This window comes from Zalophus californianus, chromosome 7 (genome assembly GCF_009762305.2).
Source record: "Zalophus californianus isolate mZalCal1 chromosome 7, mZalCal1.pri.v2, whole genome shotgun sequence".
Classification (NCBI taxonomy): Eukaryota; Metazoa; Chordata; class Mammalia; order Carnivora; family Otariidae; genus Zalophus; species Zalophus californianus.
This window is the reverse complement of record NC_045601.1, coordinates 91,647,894-91,673,203: the sequence shown is the minus strand read 5'-3', so window position 1 is coordinate 91,673,203 and position 25,310 is coordinate 91,647,894. Positions and strand designations below refer to the sequence as shown.

Below are 25,310 nucleotides of genomic sequence, written 5' to 3'. Positions count from 1 at the left end.
AGGAAAGCCATTGTTCTGGCTCCCAAAGAGATCCAGGCAGTTAAAGAAGATAGGATATCGGTTTCCAGCCAACTGCAGCAAGATTGATTCTTAAATTTTCCTGGAAGGGTTAAAGACTTCAAAGAAGAATGATCTTTTGAGCTGAGGCGTAAAGGATAGAAGTGTTTTGGAGGCAGGAAAGCGAAGTGTGGGTGGCTCAGGAAGGTGCAACAGCCCGGCACAAGCACCGAAGTGGAGGACATGGTGACACGTCGCAGAAGGTCCACGTGTCCAGTGCCAGCTGGCTGTAGGGTGGAGGGAGGGAAAATGAGGTTGTGCAAGAGGCAGGGGCTGGGTAAACGTCTGCACCTAGCAGGCCAAGGATCTTACTAGGTGGTACGTTGTGATGAAGCGTGCTGATTAGGTAAGATAAGTTTGGATCTGAATGTTTAGAATGATCCCCTGCAGCAAAGTGGGGCAGAGAGGGGAAGAGGGGCATGACCAGCAGGGAGACCGGGACGAAGGCTGCTACCGCCGCGACAGTCTGTGACCGACTGGGCATGGTTAGGAGAAGAAAGAATAAAGGAGAAAATACAAAAAGCAATTGGGAGGTAAAATGACAGACTTTGGTGTTGGGTAGGATGTGGGTGACAAAATGAAGAGAAGGCAAGGACCGTGTCTGTCTTATTCATAAGTGTATCTCTAGTACCTAGAAGAATGCCTCATCTAGGGCCCCAGCAAATATTTATCAAAATGAATAAAAGCGAGACATCTAGATGATTCCTGGGCTTCTAGCTGAAGCAGATGTTTATTAATGGCAGTTGCCAGCAGAAGGGAGACAGGAAGGGAAGATAATGTAATCACCCGTGGATCACTGTGAGACATAGTGGTGGTTTCTAGAAGAGCCAAACTATAAGACATACACTATAAGGAAGTGGGGGGTATGAAAGGAAGACGAGCTAATAAAGGAAATGGCAAATATGACTGCAAAAACACAGGAATAGGATTAGGTTAGGTCACCATCGCAAGTCAAGTGAGACATTATCAAGCTAAAATGTTTGACAGGGTGATTTGTCCAGAGCATTCAATGAGAATGAAATCTGGCAAAACCAGTGCTCAGCTTTGGGGAACGCAGGGAGTAATGTCATCAGTGTTGGGCATTTAAGGTCCCTTGCCTTTTTATGTGGACGTGTCAGAAATGAGAGGTTGGCTTACATTTCATTTATACAAACTCTGCGCCTTTGTGAATCTTTTAACCTGAGAAAGATAAAGGCAGCATAGGAAATGGTGATTTTAGTGGTAACAACCAATAAGCAGATCAGAGATGGATATGACCAAATGATTAAGAAAAACACCTAAGCATGGAGATAACACTGACTTAGATCATAGTTTCTTATATAGAATGGACAACTGCAAATTGTATGGTTGATATTAATCAGAATCACTACGTTTTAAAGGAATGGGTATTTCTTTAATTAGTAATTTTATGTGACATAAATTGACGAATCATCCCAACACATGACATTATGGGCAATATTACGTACCTTAGATCATCTCCAGATATGGTCTAATTTAGCGGGTCCCTGGAGGTTTTGAGTAGTTGCTCTCAAATATTAGTTACCTAAAAAGCACCTAATGTGCTGGATAAAATTCTATTTTTTGATGCAAGAGTGTTTGGGAATTAGTATCTTAACAAGAACCCTCATGTGATTCTGAGACAGGCGTGAAGAGGTCCTACTTAGAGAAAACACTGCTTTTAGTGCTACTTGCATTTTTAAGCTGGTGTTCTTGTCCCCTCAGGTGGTCGAATGTGGAATTGCATACTTCAGATTTCCTATTTTCACTCTTTGGACAACAGAGCTCCACAATTTATCTACCTGTTCCGTAGCCTTTATTTAACCATTTTATAAACCTAAAAATGCAGTGCAGCATGAACATTCAGCTCCTTGCTTATAAAGCAGATGACTAGAGAAGACCAAAAAATGTCACAAGAAAGATTCCATAATTTACAAATGCTGTGGCTAAAACATTGCTTTTTGCTTGTTTGTTTTTGAGAATTTTGAAGGACTCTTCATAGAAGAGTACTGAAGAGTTACTTGGTGGCAGCATTTTCATGGGCCAAGTGTTTATCCTTTACTTGGGTTCTCCTTTTCAATCACTCAGAATTTAGAAGATTTGTTTTAAAACAAGACAGACCCAGGGTCTTCAAGGCTCATTTCAATTTTTCATTAGCTGGTTTCTTGTGTGTGTGGGAGGGGGTGCTAATTAAAAGGATATAATCGATAAACATAGGATGAAGGATGTGTGGAGTAAAGAATCAGGGGTAAAAATTCCTTCTTTCCCCTTCTTCCTCCTTGCCTTCTGGCAGACACTCAACAGATATTTATTAAAACCACCTGAGAGCTTTCGTGGGCAAAGTAGTGATACCGGGGACACCGTTTTTATGAAGGAAGAGAGAAATTTAGCCAACCAAAGTTTGTACTCGAGGGGCTGTGCTCCACGTGCAGGGCAGGCGATTATCAAGGCTCAGAGGCAGGGGAGATTGCCCGTAGGGGTGGGAAGAGGGTGGCCACTGGCAAGATCCTAACGGAGAAGATGCCATCTGGACTGGAAACCTCTAAAAATGGCTACTTTTTAAAACCTTGCGCAACTGTGTTGCTGTCTTACACATCATACAATGACCTGTTTTTCGGGTGGTTCTCGTATTTGTTCGTTCGGTACTGATTACGCGTCAGGCAGTGTGCTACATGTAGGTGTATAAAGCTGGAGACGACTGCCTTGGTCTCCATCCACATAGAGCTCCCATTCTTTTAGTGGAGACAGACAAAAATAAATTATCTAAAAAATAGATTAAAAATTATAAATTGAGGTACAGGCTTTGAAGAAAATAAATAAGAAACTGGGGTAGAGAATGGGTACAGTGTGATAGCATCTACTTTTGTGAAAGTGGCTGGGGAGGGCCTCCCTGAGAAAAATCTAAGCTGCCGTGTTACCGAGTCCTACTCTGTTTTAAGTGCTTTTCTTGTATCAGCTATGCTAATCCTCACAACTCCATTAGAGAATGTACCATTATTAAACCATTTGCCAGTGAGGAAACTGAGGCACAGAGACATTAAGTAACTTGACACATAATCTGTAGGTGGTGGAGACTGGATCCAAGTCTATATGCCTGGGCCCCACAGCCTGCTCTCTTGACCCCTCTGACAGCCATCTCTTGTCAAGGCAGAGGAAAGAGCCCGCACAAAGCCTCTGCGACAGGGAAGGGCTGGACGGTTAAGGCCCTGAAGAAGACGTGTACCAGAGGAGCACAGAGACTGAGAGAGCTTGAGGTTGGAGATGGAGACGGGGGCCTGATCCTGAAGGCCCCCTGAGGACACGGTAGGGAGGTCTGGATTGCATTCTAAGTACAGTGAAAAGTCACAGGTGGGTTTTAAGCAAAGTTTTTTTAAAAAAGTAACTCTCACTGTAACTTGGAGAATGATCTGCAGGCAGCAACAGCGGGAGGGAGATCAGTTTGAAGGAGGTCATGCAGTTTGGCAGGAGAGATGGGGCAGAGATTCGAACGAACTTTGGCGGTGGAATGAACAGCAGTTCACATGATGGAAGTGCTCCCCCGCCCCACCCCAGGAAATGGTCAGAGGCTGACACACCACCCTTCACTTGGGATGTGCACTCCTTTCAGACACTTGTTAATACCGAAACCACTGTTCAGAATTAGAGGCAGTCACTGAACAAGTCGAAAAGAGAGTATGTTATTTACCCTAGCATAAGAGAACTCTTGATGGTTGTGAGAAAGGTTCTTTTCTGGTGTAATATGTTGATTTCACAGATGAGAATACTGAACTCAGAGAAAGTAGGTAAAATATATGTGCTTTTCCTTGATTCTACAGAAGCATAACTGGTTTCTACTTAAGACAGACAAATTTAACTTATAGGTTGATTTCCCACCAATTCTAGGGCATTGGAGGACTTTATTACAGGCCTGGCACTTTCTTAATTCCTTACTTCTTTAATTTGGAGTGGTTTTCCTTTCAGGGCAACCATTCCCATTTCACAACACATGGTGAAATCCCTTCTGAGAACTTCCCTTCTCTCCTTTTGTATGAAAACAGAAAGAAACAGAGGAAAGGACAGTCAATAAGCTCACCTCTCACGTGACGTATTCACCTTCTCTGCCCTCACGTTTGCCCTGCCGGAATTCTTGTCCTTGATGAGAAGAAGCAGCCCTGGTGTGAACAGGGCTTTGGAAAGAGTCAGGGAACGTCTGAACACTTTGGACTACAGGGAACATGCTCGAGGCAGCAAACAGGAGGAGGCTGCATTTAGGCAAATGTGTCCTTTATCCGAAGCTAATTAGAGCATCCCTGAAGAATTTCTAAAGTACTCTTAAAAGAAGCTAAGCAAGTCCTAGAGGGTTCAATTAATCTTACCATGGCCCTTCTGTCCAGTGAAAAACATTAAGTTATTTTGCAGTGCCGAGTGATTATTTGCCAGCCGAAACTTCAAGTGGAATTCATAACCGGAGCCGATGTCTGGGATCTGTGAATAAGCCAGGAATGAAGTGTATCCAAAGGCATCTGTGCCACTGAACCTGGGCTGAGAAATTGCAATAGCTGTGGAAAAACCCAAACCAAATAGTTAAAATAAACCTGGGCATGTACTTGTAAAAGGAGGGTTATGTTTTGCTGATGCATCTGGCCAGAGAGTCTGTTTACTATCACGTTAATTAGACTTAAGTGCCCTTCAGCATTGAGCAACTAAGTGACTCAATGGGGAGTTTCAAAACCAGAACAAAGGAAGTGCAGTGTTTTGAGGTCCTGTACATAAAGCTTTCGCATACCCTTTTTACATAATGAAGAATTGACTTAAAAAGCAAAACCCTATATTTGAAGAGTAATTTTCGAAATAAAAAAGATCACTGGTGGTCAAAGTGCTTGCCCAGGTGCTTTGTAAACGTGATTTGGCATCTGAACACTGGCCATGATTTAGAGAGGAACTTGCAGCTTTGAAACTGGGCTTTTCGAATCCTGCCCTTCTGGAAAAGCCAAAGCCATAGGTCGGGGTGGGAAGGCCAAGACATGGGCAGGCAACAGGTCAGTTTCCAACACCATACTGTTTGTTAATGACCAGAACTTTTCTTTTCGTAGAAATCTTTGTTTAAAAAAATACGTTTATTCTTGCTCTGTTAAGATGCTTGTTAAAAAAAATGAAAGCATAGGTTTCGATAGGACTGAAACTATAGGGAGATTTAGTAGAAACAGGAAACGGTTAAAAACGAAGTTCAAGAGCCAGTGTGGACAGAACAGAATTTAATTGAGGGGTCCTGTTAGCCAGCTAGGCTCTTTTCGTCCTGCCTCTAATCTTGCTTCCAACTTTTCTCTTTGATTGCTCTGTTTTGTTTGTAAATAGTCCTAACTGGCTTCTATTTCCCCCACTCTGAGAGGGTCACAGGAAACAGGAAGGGGGCCGTTGATCCCTATCCCGGTCTGTTAGGGATGGTGTTCCCAGATTAAAAGATGTTCCTAGGATCTATTTTTATTAGTTTGAGACAGCTTGACAGAGGGAAGAAAAGCTTGTTTTGATTACCTTATATTGCTCTCCTATTCTCTAGATACGTTGCCTCTCCTAGGAAGTTGTAAAACTAGAATTTTTATAAGCCTTAAGAAATATCTTCACTCTGGTACCTAATGCTTAAAACAAAAGAGCTTGTTATGTCTGGTTATAATTGTTTATACAGCAAATAATTGTACTATCCTGGGAAAAGTGATTCTACTTATCAGAGGATTTATTTCGGTTTGTTTCATATACAGTTCAAGTAGGGTAACTGTGTGGAATCAGCAGAATAAGATTTTGTTAAAATCTTACCAGTTTATTCCTTGGGATGTATGGTCTAGGATAAGTGTTCTTTTTCTCAAAACTCATCAAAATCTGAAGCATGATTTTGACACATGCCACCTCTTACATTTATTTTTTTATCTAATGAAGTAATTTATGGTTTGTGTTCCAAAGACAAATAAGGCTAGGCTCTTTCTAGCAGGGATTTCACTTGCAGTAGCCCCATAGATAGGATAGTTGAAGGAAATGAAATGTAGTGGAATTGAAACAAAATAAAAAACTGACAGTGTTTGATGCTGCCATTAAAAAAAAACAATAGAATTCAACTAAATTTAATACTAAAATAGAGGAATTGGGGGTTGTTTTTTAGGAATGACTTTTTAAACAATATTTCTTCCTGTTAATAGTTTACAACAACTGGGTCTACTTAAAAGTTTGGTAGTACATTCAGGTTAAATCAATATGAAATACATATACATATACATACAATATGAAATACATATACATATACATACAATATGAAATACATATAAGATACACACCTTATATGTATTTCACTGTCAGACACTGTGCTAGACACTGGTGACACAAAGATAATAAAGCACCATCCCAACCCTCAAGGAACTAGTGTGTGGTCAATTAATTGATCCAAATGAATTGGATGGAAAGTTGAATTGAAAGCTGATGAGCAGCAATTCACCTGGCAGATAAAAAGGAAAGATAATTTCAGGTTGAAAGAAGAGCATGTTTTCAGGTAGGGAGGCCCAAACAGCGTGTCATACTCAAGGAACTCATGGAGTACGTCAATTTTAGAATGAAGTATAAAAAAGAAAAGTACAAGCAAATGTAATGAGATAGTCAGACAGGGGTCCAATTATGAAGGGCTTGATACTTTCTCCATAATCTCTGAGTGGTTGGTCAAAGTCAGAGTTGCCTTTTAGAAATACCACTCCAGGGATGAAATGTGAAGGCTGGATTCGATGGGGAAAGCTGGAGGACAAAACTTTTGTTAAGAACAAAAATGAGGATTTTGATGATACCAAGAAATCCAATAGTGAGCTAAGCTTACACTGAATTGTAAATGTGAGGAAATTTATGGGTCAGTCATGGAAAAAGATAACGGTGTGATATTTATTTAAACAGTGAGGAGAAATGTGTTATCGGTGCTAGTATCCAATCAGAATAAGTTTATGACACAATGTCATACTACTGGAAAGAAGTACAATGTATACTGAAGACTGAGGATAACCATGCACACAGGAAAGGGCCTGTCACACTCTGCATTTCTGAGCCTAAAGCTACACTGTCGAATAATGTAGACACTCACCACATGTGGCTGTCAGTACTGACTTGTGCCTAGGCTGACTGAGAGGCCTTAGTATGGAGAAAAGAATTTAAAATATCTTTTTTTAAAAAAAGATTTATTAGAGAGAGAGAGAGAGAGCATGCGCTTGAAGTGGGGAAGGGCAGAGCGTGAGGGAGAGAGAGTCTCAAGCAGACTCTGTGCTGAGCACGGAGCCTGATGTGGGGCTCGACCTCATGACCCTGAGATCATGACCTGAACCAAAACCAACAGTTCGACAGTTAACAGACTGCACCACCTAGGAGCCCCAAGAATGTAAAATATCTTACTAATAATATTTTATATGCATTAAATATTGGGTTAAATAAAATATATTATTAAAATAAATTTCACCTGTTTCTTTTTATTTTTAAAAACATGGCTACTAAAAAACATAATTACATAGGCAGCTCACACTCTACTGAAGAACACTGCAGAGAGAACCCCCAGTCTCTGGGCAGGTAAGTGAGTTTCTAGACCCTTAGTTGTGATTTACTTCAAGGGGCTTTGTCTTTTGGTAACTCTAGGAGCCGTGAAAAGATAGGGTTTCTTAGGGGAAGAAGAGGAATCAGGAGAAGGGGTCAAAGAACGTCCATCCCACTATGAAGAGGCTCCTGTGTTCTCACCCTCAACTCCCTTCCCTGTCCTCACCCGCACCCTTATCCCGCTGGGTCAGGCAGGAGAATGTGGAGGGACCCAGGTTAGAGAAAGGGGACTTTCAACCTTACAAATGATTCTTTTCAGTTCTTGAAAGTAAGCCCTTTATGATCTTCAACCAGGCAACATTTGGTTAATTTGATTACTCTATTACACAAATTCCCAGATCAGACTTCTAGAAGCGTCAGTCGTCATCAAATTAGTAGATTGAACAGATTGTAATGGGAATATTTTAGGGCTATTAAGTGATTTTTTTTTTCCTTTTGTAATCCCTAGTCGCCTCATGGTTTCCATATGTGAACTTTTGCATTTTTTTCTTCAGTTCTTTTAAAGTTACAGCAATAGATTGGGACCATGAGGAAGGAAGGGGGATGTTGGGATTTGAACCGAATATTAATTATTTAGTGTGTGGAAGAAGGGAGCAAAATCAAAAACACTAACAGCAGTCTGCGAACATTTCAGGCAGTCAAAAAGCCTTATGTATCTCAACATCATCTAGGGTCATTAAAAATTCTACAAACTTTCAATGATGGGAAAATGTCGTTACCTTTTCTATAATATAGCGCTCGGTTGCAGGCTCCATGTGGAATCTCTGCACAACATATCACAATGCTCACAGAGTACATCTTAGCAAAAATTACCACAAAAAGGGTATAAACTTCTGTCTTCTGGAAAATTTACTATGGCAAAATTTTCTCATTCCCCATCGGGACAGAGATATAGCGCTTGAATGTTTTAAATGTAACTGTACTTTTTTCTTTTAAAAATACTCTGTGGTTAGTCCTCTTACCTGAATTATTGACATTTTATGCATAGAAGTGACCAAGATGAGCTCTCGGGATGTGGGAAGAAGACATATATAAGAGCTCAGACTACAGAACACCTTCCTTTCAACTCTGCGACCAGTGATGCCTCCTGAAGCCCGCTGGCCGCGACGTATGAGGCATTAAACGTCACGGTGATTGAGAAGAGGCCGCTGGATGCACCCAGCTCGGACTCCATTTTGGATTGCCTCACTTTCTATGTAAATTTGGGCAAGGTAGCTTCTCTGTTTTAGTTTCTTCATGTGTAAAATGAGGATGGTAAGAATATCCAACTTTGTGTGAAGAATGAGAAAAGTAGGTGGCTGAAGGAAACACATCTGAGCTAATCACAGATCTCAAGTGGGCAAGCCTCTTGCACAAATTCTGTAATTCTACTACATTCTCCCAGTCAAGTCACTAAGGCAACTAATTTATACCTCTTCTTTCCCCCTCCAACATCTAACATTCATCATTTCTCAATTAATGATCTTGCTTCTTATTTCACGGAGGAAAATAAACTAAAAACAGAGAACTACCCCATCCCTCGGCCATCAGATCCTCCCCGCCTCAAATCTTTCATTTTGATTGAGATGTTCTGCCTTCCCTCTGGTTACAAGGCTGACTCTGCCTGGGTATCAGATCCACCCCTCATTTACTTAAGGGCATTGTTTCAGCAATTCTTTCCCATTTCCCCAGGTGAGACACCAAATTCTTCTTCTCTACTGAATCATTCCCTTCAACATCAAATATGCTGAGATATCTCCATCTGAAAAAACTGCTTTCCTCAGCTCCACAGTCCTCTCTAGCTGCTCCTTGTTTTTCTACCTATCATCCTAGTAAGAGTGTTCTAAAAAGTATTTGTGTTGACTTACTTTCTTTCTTTCTTTCTTTCTTTCTTTCTTTCTTTCTTTCTTTCTTTCTTTTCTTTTCTTTTTTTTTTTTACCACCTATTCACTTTTGATTTCACTCTAGTCAGCTCATCTTCTCTCTTTCCTTTGAAACTTCTGATGTGAAGGTCACCAGTGACCACCATCTTTTTAAATTCAATGCCGATTCTGTTTTCTTATTCAGTTATCTCAGGAGCAGTTGACAGTTGATTCTTTCTTTCTCTTGAAATGCTTCCCTCACTTGATCGTCATGGTATCATTCTCCGTTAGCATTCTTCCTGCCTTCAACTGCTCCCCATTCCCCTTTTCTTTCAGTTGTGTCCATCTGCCATCACTCTCTATCTCCTCCTATGTACCACCTACAGGAAGATGAGTCTTAAATAAGAATCTTTATCCTTGACTTCTTTTTTTTTCTATTCATTTCAGAGCTCCACACTCATATATCCAACTACCTACTAGATATTTGACATACATTTGTATGACCAATGGGAATCTCAAACTAAACATACACAAGACAGAACTCTTTATTCTCATATCCTTATAACCTCTCCTTCCAACCACATCTCTTCCCCAATCTTTTCTGTCTTTGTTCAGAACAAAAACTAATCATAGCCTAAATTGTTTCTTTCTCTGCCATGTCAACCGGTTAACTGGAAAATCCTGTTCATTTTCAAAATATCTCCTGAATCTCACTACTTCTCATCACCTCCATCAATGCCACCAAAATCTACTGCACTATTCTCTCTAGCCCAGACTACTACTGGTTTCTTAACTGGTCTCCTTTGCCACCTTTGTCTCCCTGCGGTTTCTTTTTCATATTGCAGCCGGTGTGGCCTTTAAATATTAATTGCATACTTCAAAATCCTCTAGTGTTTTCCCTTGAATTTTGAAATTAAAAAAACCCCAACTCTTTAGCATAACCTCAAACCCCTACTCTCTGAATTTATTTTATTTGCATTTCTTCTTGCTCATTCTGCTCCAGCCTTGCTAACTTCTTTGTGTTTCTTAAACCAAACATGCTCCCAGGTCAGGGCTTCTGCTCTCTAGTTCCAGTGCCTGAAACATATTCTCCCTCACTTTTTTCAAGACTCTGCACAAGTGTCCCCTCTTCACAGGGGTCTTCCCTGACCACCCTATGAAATTATTAATTCCTCCTACCCCCATCACTCTCTAGTTCTTTAACCTGCTGTGCTTACTACAGCTTAATTACATAATGTGCTATTTGTCTATTTCTTACTGTCTCTCTCCCCAATTATGTTTAATTTTTTTACTGTCTCAATCCCCTAGATTGTAGGGCTCATCAGGGCACAGAGCTTGCCTGTCCATTGTCAACTCCAGGATGTACAACAGTGCCTGGACTCACATGGGTATGGGATACATCTTTATCAAATGGTTGAGTGGATACATATAAGGGGCTTACCATTGTGTTGAAAAAATGGTGACACTGATATGTAATTTTTCTGCTGTTATTGTTTATTTAATATCTTATTGTTCTGTTCTTATGTCACAAAAGAAAGAACCTGATCTGTTGGATGAAGTTGGGAAAAAGAATTTCTATACCAACACCAATGCTAACCATTGCTTGGTTGATTTTTTTTTCATTTTTCTAGTCATTTGCTTCTAAAGAATAAGAATATCTCTGGATTTTTGCAAAGATATTAGAATCTTAATTTTTCAAGTGTGTGCAAAAATTCAAGTAATATATTCTATGTTGATACTGAAAATCAAGGAAGACACCCCCCAACTTCACAAATCAGTTGTTTTTCATAACTAAGTTGAATAAATATAACTATAATTTCATAAGTTCTTTCTTTTAAAATTGTTTTATGTTTAATATTTGATAATAATGTCTTTTGAACTCGTAAGATAAAAATACCATTGGGGCAATTGATAGTTTTTGACAGAAATTTTTGGCTTTTACATGACAAAATATCTGTATGATTCCCTCACAATCTTGTTTAAAATTTTACAGTATGGACTTGAGAAAAGTTCCTTAAGTTCATTAAAGAATTTTTGAAAATGTACAATGTTTTCAGGATAGACGGTCTTGTCTAAATCTATTTTTCAGAAATAAAGTTCATTGCTCAATACAAAAGACAAGAAGGAAACAAAATAAAACTGTGGTTGATTTTTACTGGGATTCTGTTTTCTATATAGGCTGCTGTATATAACCTTAGCTGACTGGACACCAGGGAGCGCTGAGCTAGTAAAACTGCAGTTCAGTTCTTCCCTCCTCTATTATGTATTTTAATGAAGCAAGCAGATGGTAGATGGATTTTCCCCTGGAAACTGCTGATTTTGAAAGACTTCGGTACGCCAGTTTTGCAAGCATGGTGTTTAGCAGCATAGACTACCTCGAAATACACATTTAACTCTGCCAGGAAAAAATTCATATACCCTTAGGCAGATGGGTAAATTTGCAAAAGTACAAGACCACTGCTCACCTCTCCAGCTTTCTTTTGTAGATTTGAGTGTAAACATCTTTCTTCTCTCTTTGTTCTTAACTTCTTCTTAGTAAGATAGCAATAGATTTAGCTCAGTATCCTGCATAAGTGCAATTAGGGTATAAAACTATATATATGATCACTGTTGTTTCTATTTCTGTTGTTGAATAAGCTCCTTGTCAAACATGCTTCCATACTGTTCAGCATTAACATTCAAAAATAAAAAAAGTGGTAACCTACAAATGTGATTTTCATTTAAAGGGAAGCGAAAAATAAGTCTCTTCTAAGATGTTATTAACAGTAATAGGTGATGGTGACTTGTACAGAAAACACACACTTACCTATTCTTTCTGAACTCAAGATAATACTCAATACATGAATAAAATCAAGCTCTCTATTCAAATGGATATATAATATTCAATTCACCCTCAGTTATAAACATGAAATAAGTATCATTGGTTGCCAATTCCTGCTCATACTAAATCATTCAAACATTCTGTGTAGATACAGAATTCCACCATTCTCACTTCTCTAATTGTCAGCAAAAAGCTAAGAACAAACAGAATTTTACATTAAGATAAGAAAACTGATGAAAATATGGAGCATCATTATTTCCACCAGCAAAAGAAATGGTAAATGATCAGAATCCAAAGCAGCACATTCTTTTTAGATGTGTAATTCTTAGAAATTAGTGCCATCTTCTGGCTTCTCAAAGTACTGCTTTCAACCCAAACCAGATAATGGTAGATTTTCACAGTACCATGAAATGTCAAAGAAGAAGAAAAATCTCCAAAAGATATGGGTCACATTGTAGATCTGTGTTACAGTTTATGGCATAAACTTTGAGAAGGGTCTCAGGCATCCTGTATCTATCATTCACATTACATAAACAATGCAGATTTATCCCAGATTAAATATGCTTTGTAGTTTATTGTGATAAAGTAAAATTCCCAGATATCACACATGGAATATTTGAGAACTGATGTGTTTGGAACACTTTTCTCATTCCTAAGTGGTGAGTTTCTTCATGTTAATGGATTCTTAGTTAAGAAATTAAGAAACATCAAGATTGGAGTGGGTCATCATTCAAGTTCAGGGGAAATTTTAAAAAGCTTTTTAATCTATTATTTTTTAAGCTATGGATATATAAACGTATTTTTATATACTCCAAGGTAATAAAAACAACAGCAATGATATGAGCTCCTATATTCTAGTTGCTAGGTGCCCTCTCGGAATTATTTTATTTCTCATAGTGCCCCCATGAGATGTTCTTACTCTTGTATTTCTTTTTTTTTTTAAGACTTTATTTATTTATTTGCGAGAAAGAGAGAGAGCACTAGTACGGGGAGCAGCAGAGGGAGAGGGAGAAGCATGCTCCCTGCTTGGCAGGAAGCCCCATGTGGGACTCGATCCCAGGACCCCGGGATCATGATCTGAGCTGAAGGTAGTTGCTTAACTGACTGAGCCACCCAGGCGCCCTACTCTTGTATTTCTATCATATAGATGAGGCTCAGAGAGGTGAGGTCACACAGCTATAAAATGGCAGAGTCAGGATTTGAACCCCAATTCATCTGACTCCAAAGCCTTCTGTGTTCTTTCTGATGGTGGCTGGGATATTCATGACGTTGGCTGATTAAAAGCTATTGGTAGATATTTATATTATCAAAGTTTGTACTCAAATTGATTTCATACAAATTTGTCTTATTTCCTTGCCCAAGTCTTGGTCCATGGACTCATGAAAAAAGGCAGTAATCTTATATTCCCTCTTCCATATTTAATAGAAATGTAAATACATTTAATTGCCTTGCAGTGCCAACCGTTTAACTGGTACTCAATATATACCAGTGAATTTATCGATAGATAAGTTTGAATAGGAGTTTAATTATTTTATAATATGCAAAGAATATAAGTGAAAAATAGTGGTTAAAAAGATCAGTATGTTGGGATGCCTGGGTGGCTCAATCAGTTAAACGCCTGCCTTGGGTTCAGGTCATGATTCCCGGGTCCTGGGATCGAGCCCCGTATCGGGCTTCCTGCTCAGTGGGGAGCCTGTTTCTCCCTCTGCCTGCCGCTCCCCCTGCTTGTTCTCTCTCTCTCTCTCTCTCTGGCAAATAAATAAGTAAAATCTTAAAAAAAAAAGATTATGTTTGTAAAGTTTTCTAAGTGTTTGAATGCACACACACACACACAGACACACACACATATATTCCAGATAATTAACTATAATTTTCATTTTGTTGTATTGTGTAAAAATAGCTTAGAAGAAGCAAAATCTAAAAAGGACCCAAATAATAAGAATGATTTATCAATAAAACTGATTTATCAAAATAAAAAGGCTGATGTACTCTATGAGAAAGAGAATTAAGAAATTTGTACTAGAGATATAGTGGGAAACTATTTTTAAGACATCTGTGGTTTAGCTGTTAAAGTGTTGGAAAAAAGCAGCAGCATACTGCAAAATACTAACCTATTTCTGGGGACCACTACACATGATGTTTCAAACGCATATAATAAAGGAAAGATTTTATATTAATAAATATGGCATGAGAGATTATTCTAAGTCATATTACGAATAAAACAAATAAAAATCATCAGCCAGAATTTGTGGGATTTAAATTTTGTACAGGAATATTATTTTTGAATGGACAAGATCTTGTTATATATAAAAGCCCCAAGACTTCATGTACTAATAGTAAGCAGGTGCCTAATTCAAACTGTAATGGTATATAACAAAACTACAAAAAGGACTAGAAGATTAAGAATTAGAGACACAGTATGCTAACAACAATCAGGAAACATAATGAAATAAAATATTTTATTTGTTATAGCATGAAATACTTGGAATAAAACTTACCTATTAGGTTTCTTAAAGGTTAGAGTCAACAGAAACCAACCCTGGCTATCCTAAGCAGGAAAAGAATTTATGGGAAGGTGATAGGCTAGCTCATAGAATCAATGGGAAGACTGGAGAACCAGTGGGTAGAAATAGGCTGAAATAAAGGAATCTAGGCAGTTCAAGTTCACATTGTGTGAACAGTGTCATCAGGATGCAGTCATTGTCACCTCTAGGACTGGGGACAGTTATGTGGCGACCTCAGCTACAAATAATTTCAAAATATCGCTCTCTCTTTGGATGACTTTCTTAACATTTGTTTCTTGGGGTATCTCATTGGCCTATCCTAGGTCATGTGTGTGCACACAAGAAGGAAGTGCTGTGTAGCTCAAAACAAAAACAAAACACAATAACCAATAGATGTCTCTCAGAGACCTTTGGGGATCCAGTGTCAATCTGCATTCTTTCTCTAGTACCTGCATTTTCAAATTAAAACTTCCTTCGGTGACAAAGGAGCCAAGAATATACAATGGGAAAAGGGCAGTCTCTTCAATAAATTGTGCGGGGAAAACCAGACAGCCACATACAAAACTAGACCACTACCTGACACTGTGCACAAAAATAAAATCAAAATCAATTAAAGATTTGAATGTAAGACCAGAAACCATAAAACTCCTTGAAGAGAACATAGACAGTAAGCTCCTTGACATTGGTCTTGGCAATGATTTTTTTGGATTTGACACCAAAAGCAAAGGCAACAAAAGCAACAATAAACAAGCGGGACTACAGTGAACTAAAAAGCTTTTGCATAGCAAAGGAAACTATCAGCAAAATAAGAAGGCAACCTCCTAAGTGGGAGAAAATATTTGCAAATCATAATCTGTTAAGGGGTTAATATCCAAAATATATAAAAAAAATTCATACAACTCAATAACAAAAAACATTTCTGATTTAAAATTGGGCAAGAGGACCTGAATAGGCATTTTTTCAAAGAAAACATACACATGGCCAACTGGCGCATGAAAAGGTGCTCCACATCACTAATCAGGGAAATACAAACCAAAACAACAGTGAGATCTCACCTCATGCCAGTTAGAATGGCTGGTATCAAAAAGACAAGAACTAACAAGTGTTGGCGAGGTTGTGAAGAAAAGGCAACCTTGTGAGCTGCTGGTGGGAATGTAAATTGGTGAAGCCACTATGAAAAACAACATGGAGGCGTCCCAAAAAGTTAAAAATAGAACTAACCATATGATCCAGTAATTCTAAAATGAGAACACCAACTGAAAAGGAGACCCAATTTCCATTTCACTGCAGCATTATTTATAATAGTCGAGATATGGAAACAACCTAAGTGCCCATTGTTGGATGAATGGATAAAGAAAATGTGATGTATATATGTACAATGGAACATTATTCAGCCATAAAAAAAGAAGGAAATCTTGCCATTTGTGACAACATGGATGGATCCTGCGGCATTAACCTAAGTGAATTAAGTCAGACACGGAAAGACAAAAACTGTTGATCTCACTTATGTATGGAATCTAAAACAAACAAACAAAAACCGAGCTCATAAACACAGAGAACGGACTGGTGGTTGCCAGAAGCAGGAGGAGGGGAACAAAACATGTGAATGGGGGTTAAAAGGTACAAGCTTCCAGTGATAAAATAAATAAGTCACAGGGATGTACTGTAGAGGATGATGACTACAGTTAATAATACTGTATTGCATCTTTGAAAGTTGGCAAGAGAGTTGATCTTGGACGTTCTCATCATATGAAAAAAATTTTATAACTATGCATGGTGACTGGTGTTAATTAGACTTATTGTGATGGTCATTTTGCAATATATACAGACACAGAACTGTTACACTGTACCCCTGAAATAGTGTATTATATGTCAATTACATCTCAATAAAAACAGAAAGCAAAGCAAAATAAAAACTTCCTCTGACATAATGCAACAATCCTATATAATTTTTAAAAGCCATTCTCTTTTCCAAAATGGAGTCTTTTTAAAGTCTTGTCTTTTATTGCATTTTGTTCCAAGTCCAAGATCTTGGCAGAGTGGCCATTTCTCCTCATTTTATGCTGTGATTCCATCCTGTTATGGATAAGGTCTCAACAGTTACTAAACCCAAGTACTTTCCGTAGAGACCAGGCTGCACATGACCATTGTAATGATATGTGTGACTTTTCCTGGTGAGAAAATCAACGGTGCTGCTCATACTGCTGTGGTTTGCTGTGCATCAGAGTCCACAGAGGGGTTCCACAGGAAGGAACTTGATATGGATAGCTAATTATAATGGGGGAACCAGAAAGACAAATGGGGATGGTGAGGCCACCCAGACACTGGTGACAGCTGAACAATTGAAGGTGGCTGCCATCACTAAGGCTGACAGGACAAGGGGAAGACCCAGTGTTGTTAAAATCCCAAGAGCCAGACTACCTGGTGGGAGCTGGAGCCTTCACTCGGGCTGCTCTTCAGGACAAGGGACCACGGGTGGGGAGGCCTGCAACCATAGCAGATATGGTTACTGGTAGGCAAGCCACCAGAAGCAGGGGAAGAGGGATAAATACTCTGGATTCTCTCTTCCTCCTACCCCCCAGTCTTCTTCCTCTGGTAGGGAAAATGAAGTCTGCACATGTCTGAGACATAGATCTCAGAGAAAACAGGCAAATGACCGGCACACACTGCCATGAAAGCAACTGCGAGGCTACAGTCCTTATTTCCAGAACTGGTCAGGAGGCCACCTCGGGTCTTATAACTCCCCTCCTTGAATGCTGTCTCCTTTCAGGTAGGGGAAACAAATTCAAATTCTTTCCTCTGTGTTCTTACAGGAGCCTTGACGTGGATGAAATTCTGTGCCTGGTGTGGTGATGCAAGCCTTCATTCCTGAGAGCCCCAGCCATGGTGGGCCTGCTGTCTAGGGCTTCAGGAGACCTCTGTCAACTCTTAACACTAGATGTGTGAGGCAGAACCCCAAAGCAGACATCTCACTTTTGTATGTGTGCATGTGTGTGTGTGCATGTGTGTTCACACCTACATCATGGCCTCCATTAGTAGGCTAGTGAAGCCAATGGCAATACTCCTCAGAATAAGGTTTCTAGGGGCGCCTGGGTGGCTCAGTCGGTTAAGCATCTGCCTTCAGCTCAGGTCATGATCTCAGGGTCCTGGGATGGAGTCCCGCATCGGGGTGGGGGTGGGGGTGGGGGTCCTGCTCAGCGAGGAGCCTGCTTCTCCATCTCCCTCTGCCCCTCCCCACCACTCATCCCCCCTCTCTCTCAAGTAAATAAAAATCTAAAAAAGGGAGAATAATGTTTCTAGATTAATGAAGTAAAATACATAGGATTATAAAATAAGCCACCTTTTGGAAATATACTTGATAAAATATAACAACTTTGTAACAAAGTAAAATTATGCTTCTTTCATAATGCATATAAATAACAAGACCAAGCAGCAGGTATAACAACCCCAGCAATTTCAGATTGTGAGGCACACAAAACTATTTTAATATAGTGTACAACAAATTGTAATATAAACATCTGATTTCTCTCAGCGAGAAAGTCACAGTTATTGCTGATACTACTGTGATTTGTTGCTGCCATTCATAATTAAGAATTTGTTAAATTTTTGTTGGAGGTGGTAAAAAGATGTAGTCTTTTTTCCTCATCCACATTCACAGGTTCTTTGACCTAGAGAGTCGCCCGAATTCTACCAGAATACTTTCCCGCACCTGAAAGCTAATTCTCCACTTCCGTGTTGGCTTAAACGTTCCCTTCTTACTAAGGTCTATCTTGCCCTTCTTTGCCCACTATATTCAATTGCACCTTTCCCCTGTGCCATATAACTTTAAAAATGCTGCCTTGACCCAGTTTTGGGGCCCTGGTTCGAGGCTAGTCAGTTCCTTTCTTGAGAAGCTGAGTCCACACTCGCAAACATTTCTCTCGTTGGGCTCCAGACCACTTACGTATCACCCTAATCCCCTGGGGCCAGGTAGCAGATAATAGGAACAGCCATTGTTTCTACAAGTCCAAGAAATTATATTCAAGATAGCCAATCCACAGGGCACCCTTGAAATCCAACTCACCCCAGTTGCCACATACAAACTGTCTTTTTTTTTTAACTTTTTTTTTGAAGATTTTTATTTTATTTATTTGTCTCAGAGAGAGAGAGAGAGAGAGAGAGCACAAGTAGGGGGAGCAGCAGAGGGAGAGGGAGAAGCAGGCTCCTCACTGAGCAAGGAGCCTGATGCGGGACTCGATCCCAGGACCCTGGGATCCTGACCTGAGCCGAAGGCAGACGCTAATGACTGAGCCACCCCAGACGTCACTAAACTGTCTTCTCTAGTTCTGGCTTGCTGGTACTCTGTCCTTGGTACACAACCCAGTGTGTGGCCTTGCGTAACAACCTTCTTTTGTTTGGAGCTGCAAATAGCCAAAAGTTCCACCTTTCATCCATCCATCATCAAAAAAATCTTTAAATCTTATAAAACAACTTGATTTCTCCCTGGCATTTCCTTTCTCTCTTTTTCTTCTCTCCTTTTCTGTTTGTTTTGTTTGTTTGCCCTTTAGTACTCATTATCTTTTAACAATTTCCTAGCATGTCTCACTCCACAATGGAATGAAAGTGAAAGGAAGGGTTTCATTTTTGTTCTCTGTTGTGTCCCAAACACTTGAAAAGTGTCTGACACATAATGGGCTCTCTATACACATGTATTGAATGGATGCATGAATCTCCATCCTGTGCCTATTGTGATCAGTCACTCTGGGCAACATCTTCAGTTGAAGGAAAATCCTTTTGTACATGAACAAAGTACATGAAAAGCCTAAAGTAGGGGGTGGCTATTGTAGTTTCTAATTCCATGGGAACATCACTGGGTCTCTTGGTAAGAGCTTTTCTCTTTTGGAGGCCAAAAGCTTCTAAGCTAGTGGAGCTCAGACTCATGGAAAAGGGAAAAGTTGTGAGTAGGTGTTCAGGAGTAATTATGAGAGGGATTAGCTTTCTGCAACCCCATGGTCTCTGAATCTGTGTAACATGGCTGTAGGAGATAGAGCGTTACTTATCAGTCATGGTTTCAAAGCATACATGGCATCTTGCAAAACAGCATCATGACCCTGAAAGGTGGCCTGGGTGGTGCTGTCATAGACTATTTTGCCATTCTCAAAAAACCAAGAGTTAAAATAAACTATTGGGACTACAGCAAAATAATAAGCTTTTGCACAGTGAAAAAAAAAAGGCAACAAAACAAACAAGGCAACCTACTGAATGGGAGAAGATATTTGCAAATGACATATCTGATAAGGGGTTAATATCCAAAATATATACAGAACTTATACAACTCAACACCAAAAAAAAAAAAAAACCTGATTAAGAAATCAGCAGAGGATCTGAATAGATAGTTTTCCAAAGAAGACATATACAGATGGCCGACAAACACATGAAAAGATGCTCAACATCAATGATCATTAGGGAAATGCAAATCAAAATCACAATGAGATATCACCTTACATCTGTCAGAATGACTAAAATAAAAAAAAAGATAAGAAATAGCAAGTGTTAACAAGGATGTGGAGAAAAAGGAACTCTTGTACACTGTTGGTGGCAATGTAAATTGGTACAGACACTGTGGAAAATATATGGAGGCTCCTCAAAAAATTAAAAATGGAAATGTCATACGATCCAATTTTTCACAACTGGTATTTACCTGAAAACAACAAAAACACTAATTTGAAAAGATATATGTATCCCTCTGTTTATTGCAGCATTATTTACAATAACTGAGATACAGAAGCAACCTCAGTGTCCACTAATAGACAAATGGATAAGGAAGATGTGGTATATGTACACAATGGAATATTATGCTGCCATTGAAAAGAATGAATCTTGCCATTTGCACGACATGGATGGAGCTAGAGAGTATTATCCTAAGTGAAATAAGTCAGCCAGAGAAAGACAAATACCGTGTGATTTCACTTATATGTGGAATCTAAAAAAAACCAAATGACTAATGAACAAACAGAAAGAAGAATCACACCTATAAATACAGAGAACAAACTGATGGTTGTCAGAGGGGAGAAGGGTGGGGGGATGAGCAAAATGGAAGACAGGGCACGGGAGATCCAGGCTTCCAGGACAGAATGAATAAGTCACAGGGATAAAAGGCACAGTATCAGAAATATAGTCAATGATACTTTAACAGTGTTATATGGTGACAGATGGTAGCTACACTTGTGGTTTAGCATTTCATAATGTATAAACTTGTGGCATGACTGCACTGTATGCCTGAAATGAATGAATATTCCATGTCAACTATATAAAAAAAAACCCAACAGCTTTTGGATGCTAAATTTCATAAGACCAGTATCTGTCATTACTTGATTTCTTTCTTTTTCTGTAAAAAAAAAAAAAAAAAAAATCCATTGATTAGAAACACTGTTGCTCAGAATACCATGATGTTTCACACCATATGGACTGAGTTATCAGTAGAAATGCTGGAAGAAGCATGACTGGTAGAGCAAATGATCAGGATAATAGGACAAGTTCTTGCCATTACTACAACGTAATCAACCTACCACTGGTGGCTGGGTGGGTGGTCCCCCTTTAGCGCTGAGACTGTATCAAGGGTCAGGACTGTTTGCAGCCCCTGGAAAATGAAGAGTCAGAAGGGTCACTTCTGAGTCATTCTTATTAAGCAAAGTCAATGCTGAAGCCTTGCATGGCCTCAGAGTCCTCTGCCAAAGCCATTTCCACATGCAGCCGGATTGCATTCGAAATCCTCTAACAACTCTTGTTTCTTCCATCAAAAATACGTATAATATTTTTCTCACATCCCTTCCAGTCATAGGTGTCATTGCTCTTTCTAGGTTGTGACAGTCTGATGAGAGTGATTTGTCTAGACATTACTTCAATCACATTTCTCCAATTACTGGTGAGTTTGAACACCTTCTACGTGTTGGCTATCTGTGTACTCTTTAGTGAAATATGTTAGTATCCTTTCCTCATTTTTTCTTTTGAGTTTATTTTCAGAATTCGTAAGAACTCTCTCAATATTATATTCTTTTTCTATCACATTACAAATAGTTTCTCCAAATCTATTGTTTTTCTACTGACTTTAGATATGATACTGCTTGCAACTCAAAAGTTTATTTTTTTAAATGTTATCCAAATATTTTTTTAAAGATTTTATTTACTTATTTGAGAGAGAGAATGAGAGAGAGAGAGCATGAGAGGGGGGAGGGTCAGAGGGAGAAGCAGGCTCCCCGCTGAGCAGGGAGCCCGACGCGGGACTCGATCCCAGAACTCCAGGACCACAACCTGAGCCAAAGGCATTTGCGCAACCAACTGAGCCACCCAGGTGCCCCAAATATTTCTTTTTACAGCTCCAAAATTTTCTGTCTTAATTAAGAAGACTTCCTTCATCCATAGATTGTACGTGTAGTTTCCAAGATTCGTTTCTAAGCTACTTACTGATTTATATTTTATATTTAAGTCTTTAATAATTCTAGATTTCATTTTAGTACAAAATGTAAGAGAGGGTCCGACTTAATATTTTTCCCAGTTGGAGAACAGGTTGTGCCAGCTCCATTTTTACGTAAGACATTCTCTCAGAATCGAATAAACCAGCAATTTAGTCATCTACTGCATTATCATATATACTGGGGTCTTTTGCTGGGTTGTCTCTTTGTCCTCCCGTCCTATTTGTATTTTACTAGGGCACGACCATATTAATGATGATGATGGTGGTTTAATGTGCATTCTTTTATCTGGCAAGGCAAGTTGTCCTCACATTTCTTCACTTTAAAATATTTTTACTGGATGGGGTGCCTGGTGGCTCAGTCGTTAAGCGTCTGCCTTCGGCTCAGGTCAAGATCCCAGGGTCCTGGGATGGAGCCCCATATCAGGCTCCCTGCTCGGTGGGAAGCCTGCTTCTCCCTCTCCGTCTCCTCCCTCGTTCCCGCTCTCTAGCTTGCTCTCTTTCTAGCTCAAATAAATAAATAAAATCTTTAAAAGATATTTGTACTGGATTTTTTTTATAAAAGATTTTATTTATTTATTTGACAGAGACACAGCAAGAGAGAGAACACAAACAGGGGGAGTGAATCAGCTGGTGAATCTCAGCTGGTGACTCTCTTACCAGCTGAGGGTATGGAAGACTTAAGAGTCCCTTTCCTTCACTTTTCACCTCAAACCAAGAGAGAGGGGTTTTAGGAACATAACCTGTAGAAGTGAAAGTGTGTTCCTGAAGTTTGAGGTGAGGGGACACAGTGGACCGACTCCTGCTTGGAAAGTCTGAGAGCTGAGACTGGTTGGCTGCATTGAGGGAGTGAGCAGATGAGAGTCTGACTCTTGATTGGGATGGGTCAACTTCCCAGGGCTGTCGGCCAAAAGAGGTGGACATGTTTGCCTTGGGTCTGATGTGGGTCACGTGTGGGACAGAGACACAGAGGTGATTTTCTTAAGTTCTGACCAAAAGAACCACCTCCAGAGGTGAAGAGCCCTCAGCAGGGAACGCTGGAGGTGTCACTAGATGTCTGGCGATACAGCGAAATGGAACAAAGATGCCTTTTCCCACGGCAAAGAAAATTGCTTGCGAGAGATGACCAACAGTGAGGTCTCCAGAGAACCCATTTCAGTGCCCCATAAGCAAGGTTGGTTTAAATATTTGCCAAATCCAGAGGGCAGTGAAGCAAAATCAACGTGACCTTGTTAGTCAAGAAAGAAGTTTCCTGTCTCCTTTCTCCCTGAGCAACATGTGGAACAATCAGGAACTGCAGTTAGCAAAAGAGGGGAGGAAGGGTTTAAGTTTCCTTTTTCTCTGACTTTAGACTTTCTACCTGACTCAGCCCCCAACTGGGAAAGCATGAAGCTTAAAGCAAACAGAAGATTTGCCAATCACATAAAAATGGATGACCTCATTACTAAGTGGAACTGATTGTGAAGTTTCTTTATGTATACATATGACCATGTTTTGAAAAAAAGCTTTTGATTTTTATTTTTTGTCTGGTAACTAGTGATAGCACCAAATTTTCACATTTAAGTGATATCAATAAAAATAGATTTGTATCTTCCTCTCCAGTGTTAATACTAATTATTAAATTTTTTTTCTCACTGCATTTGCTTGGACTATCCTGACAGTGGTAAATAGTAAAAGTAATAGTAGTTAAGTTTTCATTAAGTTGTCAAGGTTTAACTTGAAGAGGTTTTAACTGAAGAGGTTTTGGTGTTTCCCCATGAGGAATAATATATACTTTTGTTTTTAAGTTTGCCTTAAGTTTTAGTATTTTTATTCAAAATTTAATTTCTATTTCTGTTTTCTAGTTTCCTTATAAACAATAAAACAATAAAGCACAGCTGCTGAATTTGGCTGAATGTCTTATCTGTATCTATTCAGTGACATTTTAGTATATATTGATATGATCATAAATTAATTTGCTTTAGTATATTTATTTGATTTTGAATTACATTGATAAATTTCCTGATGTTGAATCATCACCCTTATACTCTCAGAACATATCCACCTTGGTCATAATACATAATATTTTGGTACCTTGTTAGAATGTATTTGCTAACATTTAGCCTTTGTTTTGTTTTTTTGCCTCTAAGGTCATTTAGTGAGATTGTTCTATAGTTTTCTCTTCTTGTACTAATGTCATGGTGGCTTAACACACTGAATTGAGAAGCATTCACCTTTTTCTTCGGTTTGGAAAAACATGAGCAAGACTGAAACAGTTTGTTCTTAATAGATAAGATAAAATACCTATAAGCACGTATCACTGAGGTGACTTTTAAAATAGTAGATATTTTGGGATTCCTGGGTGGTTATTCTTTAAAATTTTTTTTTCTTCTTTATCATCACATTCTCATTCCTAGTCCTATTTTTAACCTTTTTACTTTAAACAGACTCTTGAGGAATTTTTTGGGTTTTATAAAAAACCAAGTCTTCTATACTTTCTTTATATTTTATTTATTTTAGTTTCATCAATGCCCTTTTTTTCAATTTATTTTTATTTCAATATTATATGTCTTAATATGGGTGCTTGTTTACTTCCTATATTTTTATCTTTGTCTTTAGTTTTATTTTTTTTTTCAGCTTTCTTTTTTCTAAGTTATTTTTATTTTGTTGTCCTTTTTTTTTAAATTTCTTAATATCAATGCTAAATTCTTATATTTTATTTTTCTCCTGGATGCACTTTGTTTTAATCATGTCTCAGAGTTCTTAGATACTGATCTCCAGGCTCCAGCCTGATGCATAAAGGAGAAATCTACTCTGCTGGTATCCCTCTAGAACTCAGGACCCTACTTTCACCAAGCTGCCTCCCAACCTCAGAATATACCTATCACAAGGGACAGATTAGAATTGGAAAAAAAGGAAGATATCTTCCCCAAATCCCCTCTCCTTTCCATTTACAATGGAAGTTTAATATACAATAGGCAAGTTGTAAATAAAGAAAACCTGAAAATCACTGAGACATAAAATAAGTCTGTAGTAAGTAGAAACACATATAATGTTTAAAAATAGAGCTATCT

General features: G+C 39.0%; 1 protein-coding gene across 1 annotated transcript in view; it reads right to left on the bottom strand.

Annotated features, from left to right (window-relative positions):
- Nucleotides 1–25,310, bottom strand: part of EYS (eyes shut homolog) — a 1,577,782-nt gene that overhangs the window by 74,396 nt on the left and 1,478,076 nt on the right. The window contains 1 exon segment of the mRNA XM_027604057.2: nt 4,410–4,592. Within this exon segment, the coding sequence (XP_027459858.2) occupies nt 4,410–4,592 (183 nt within the window).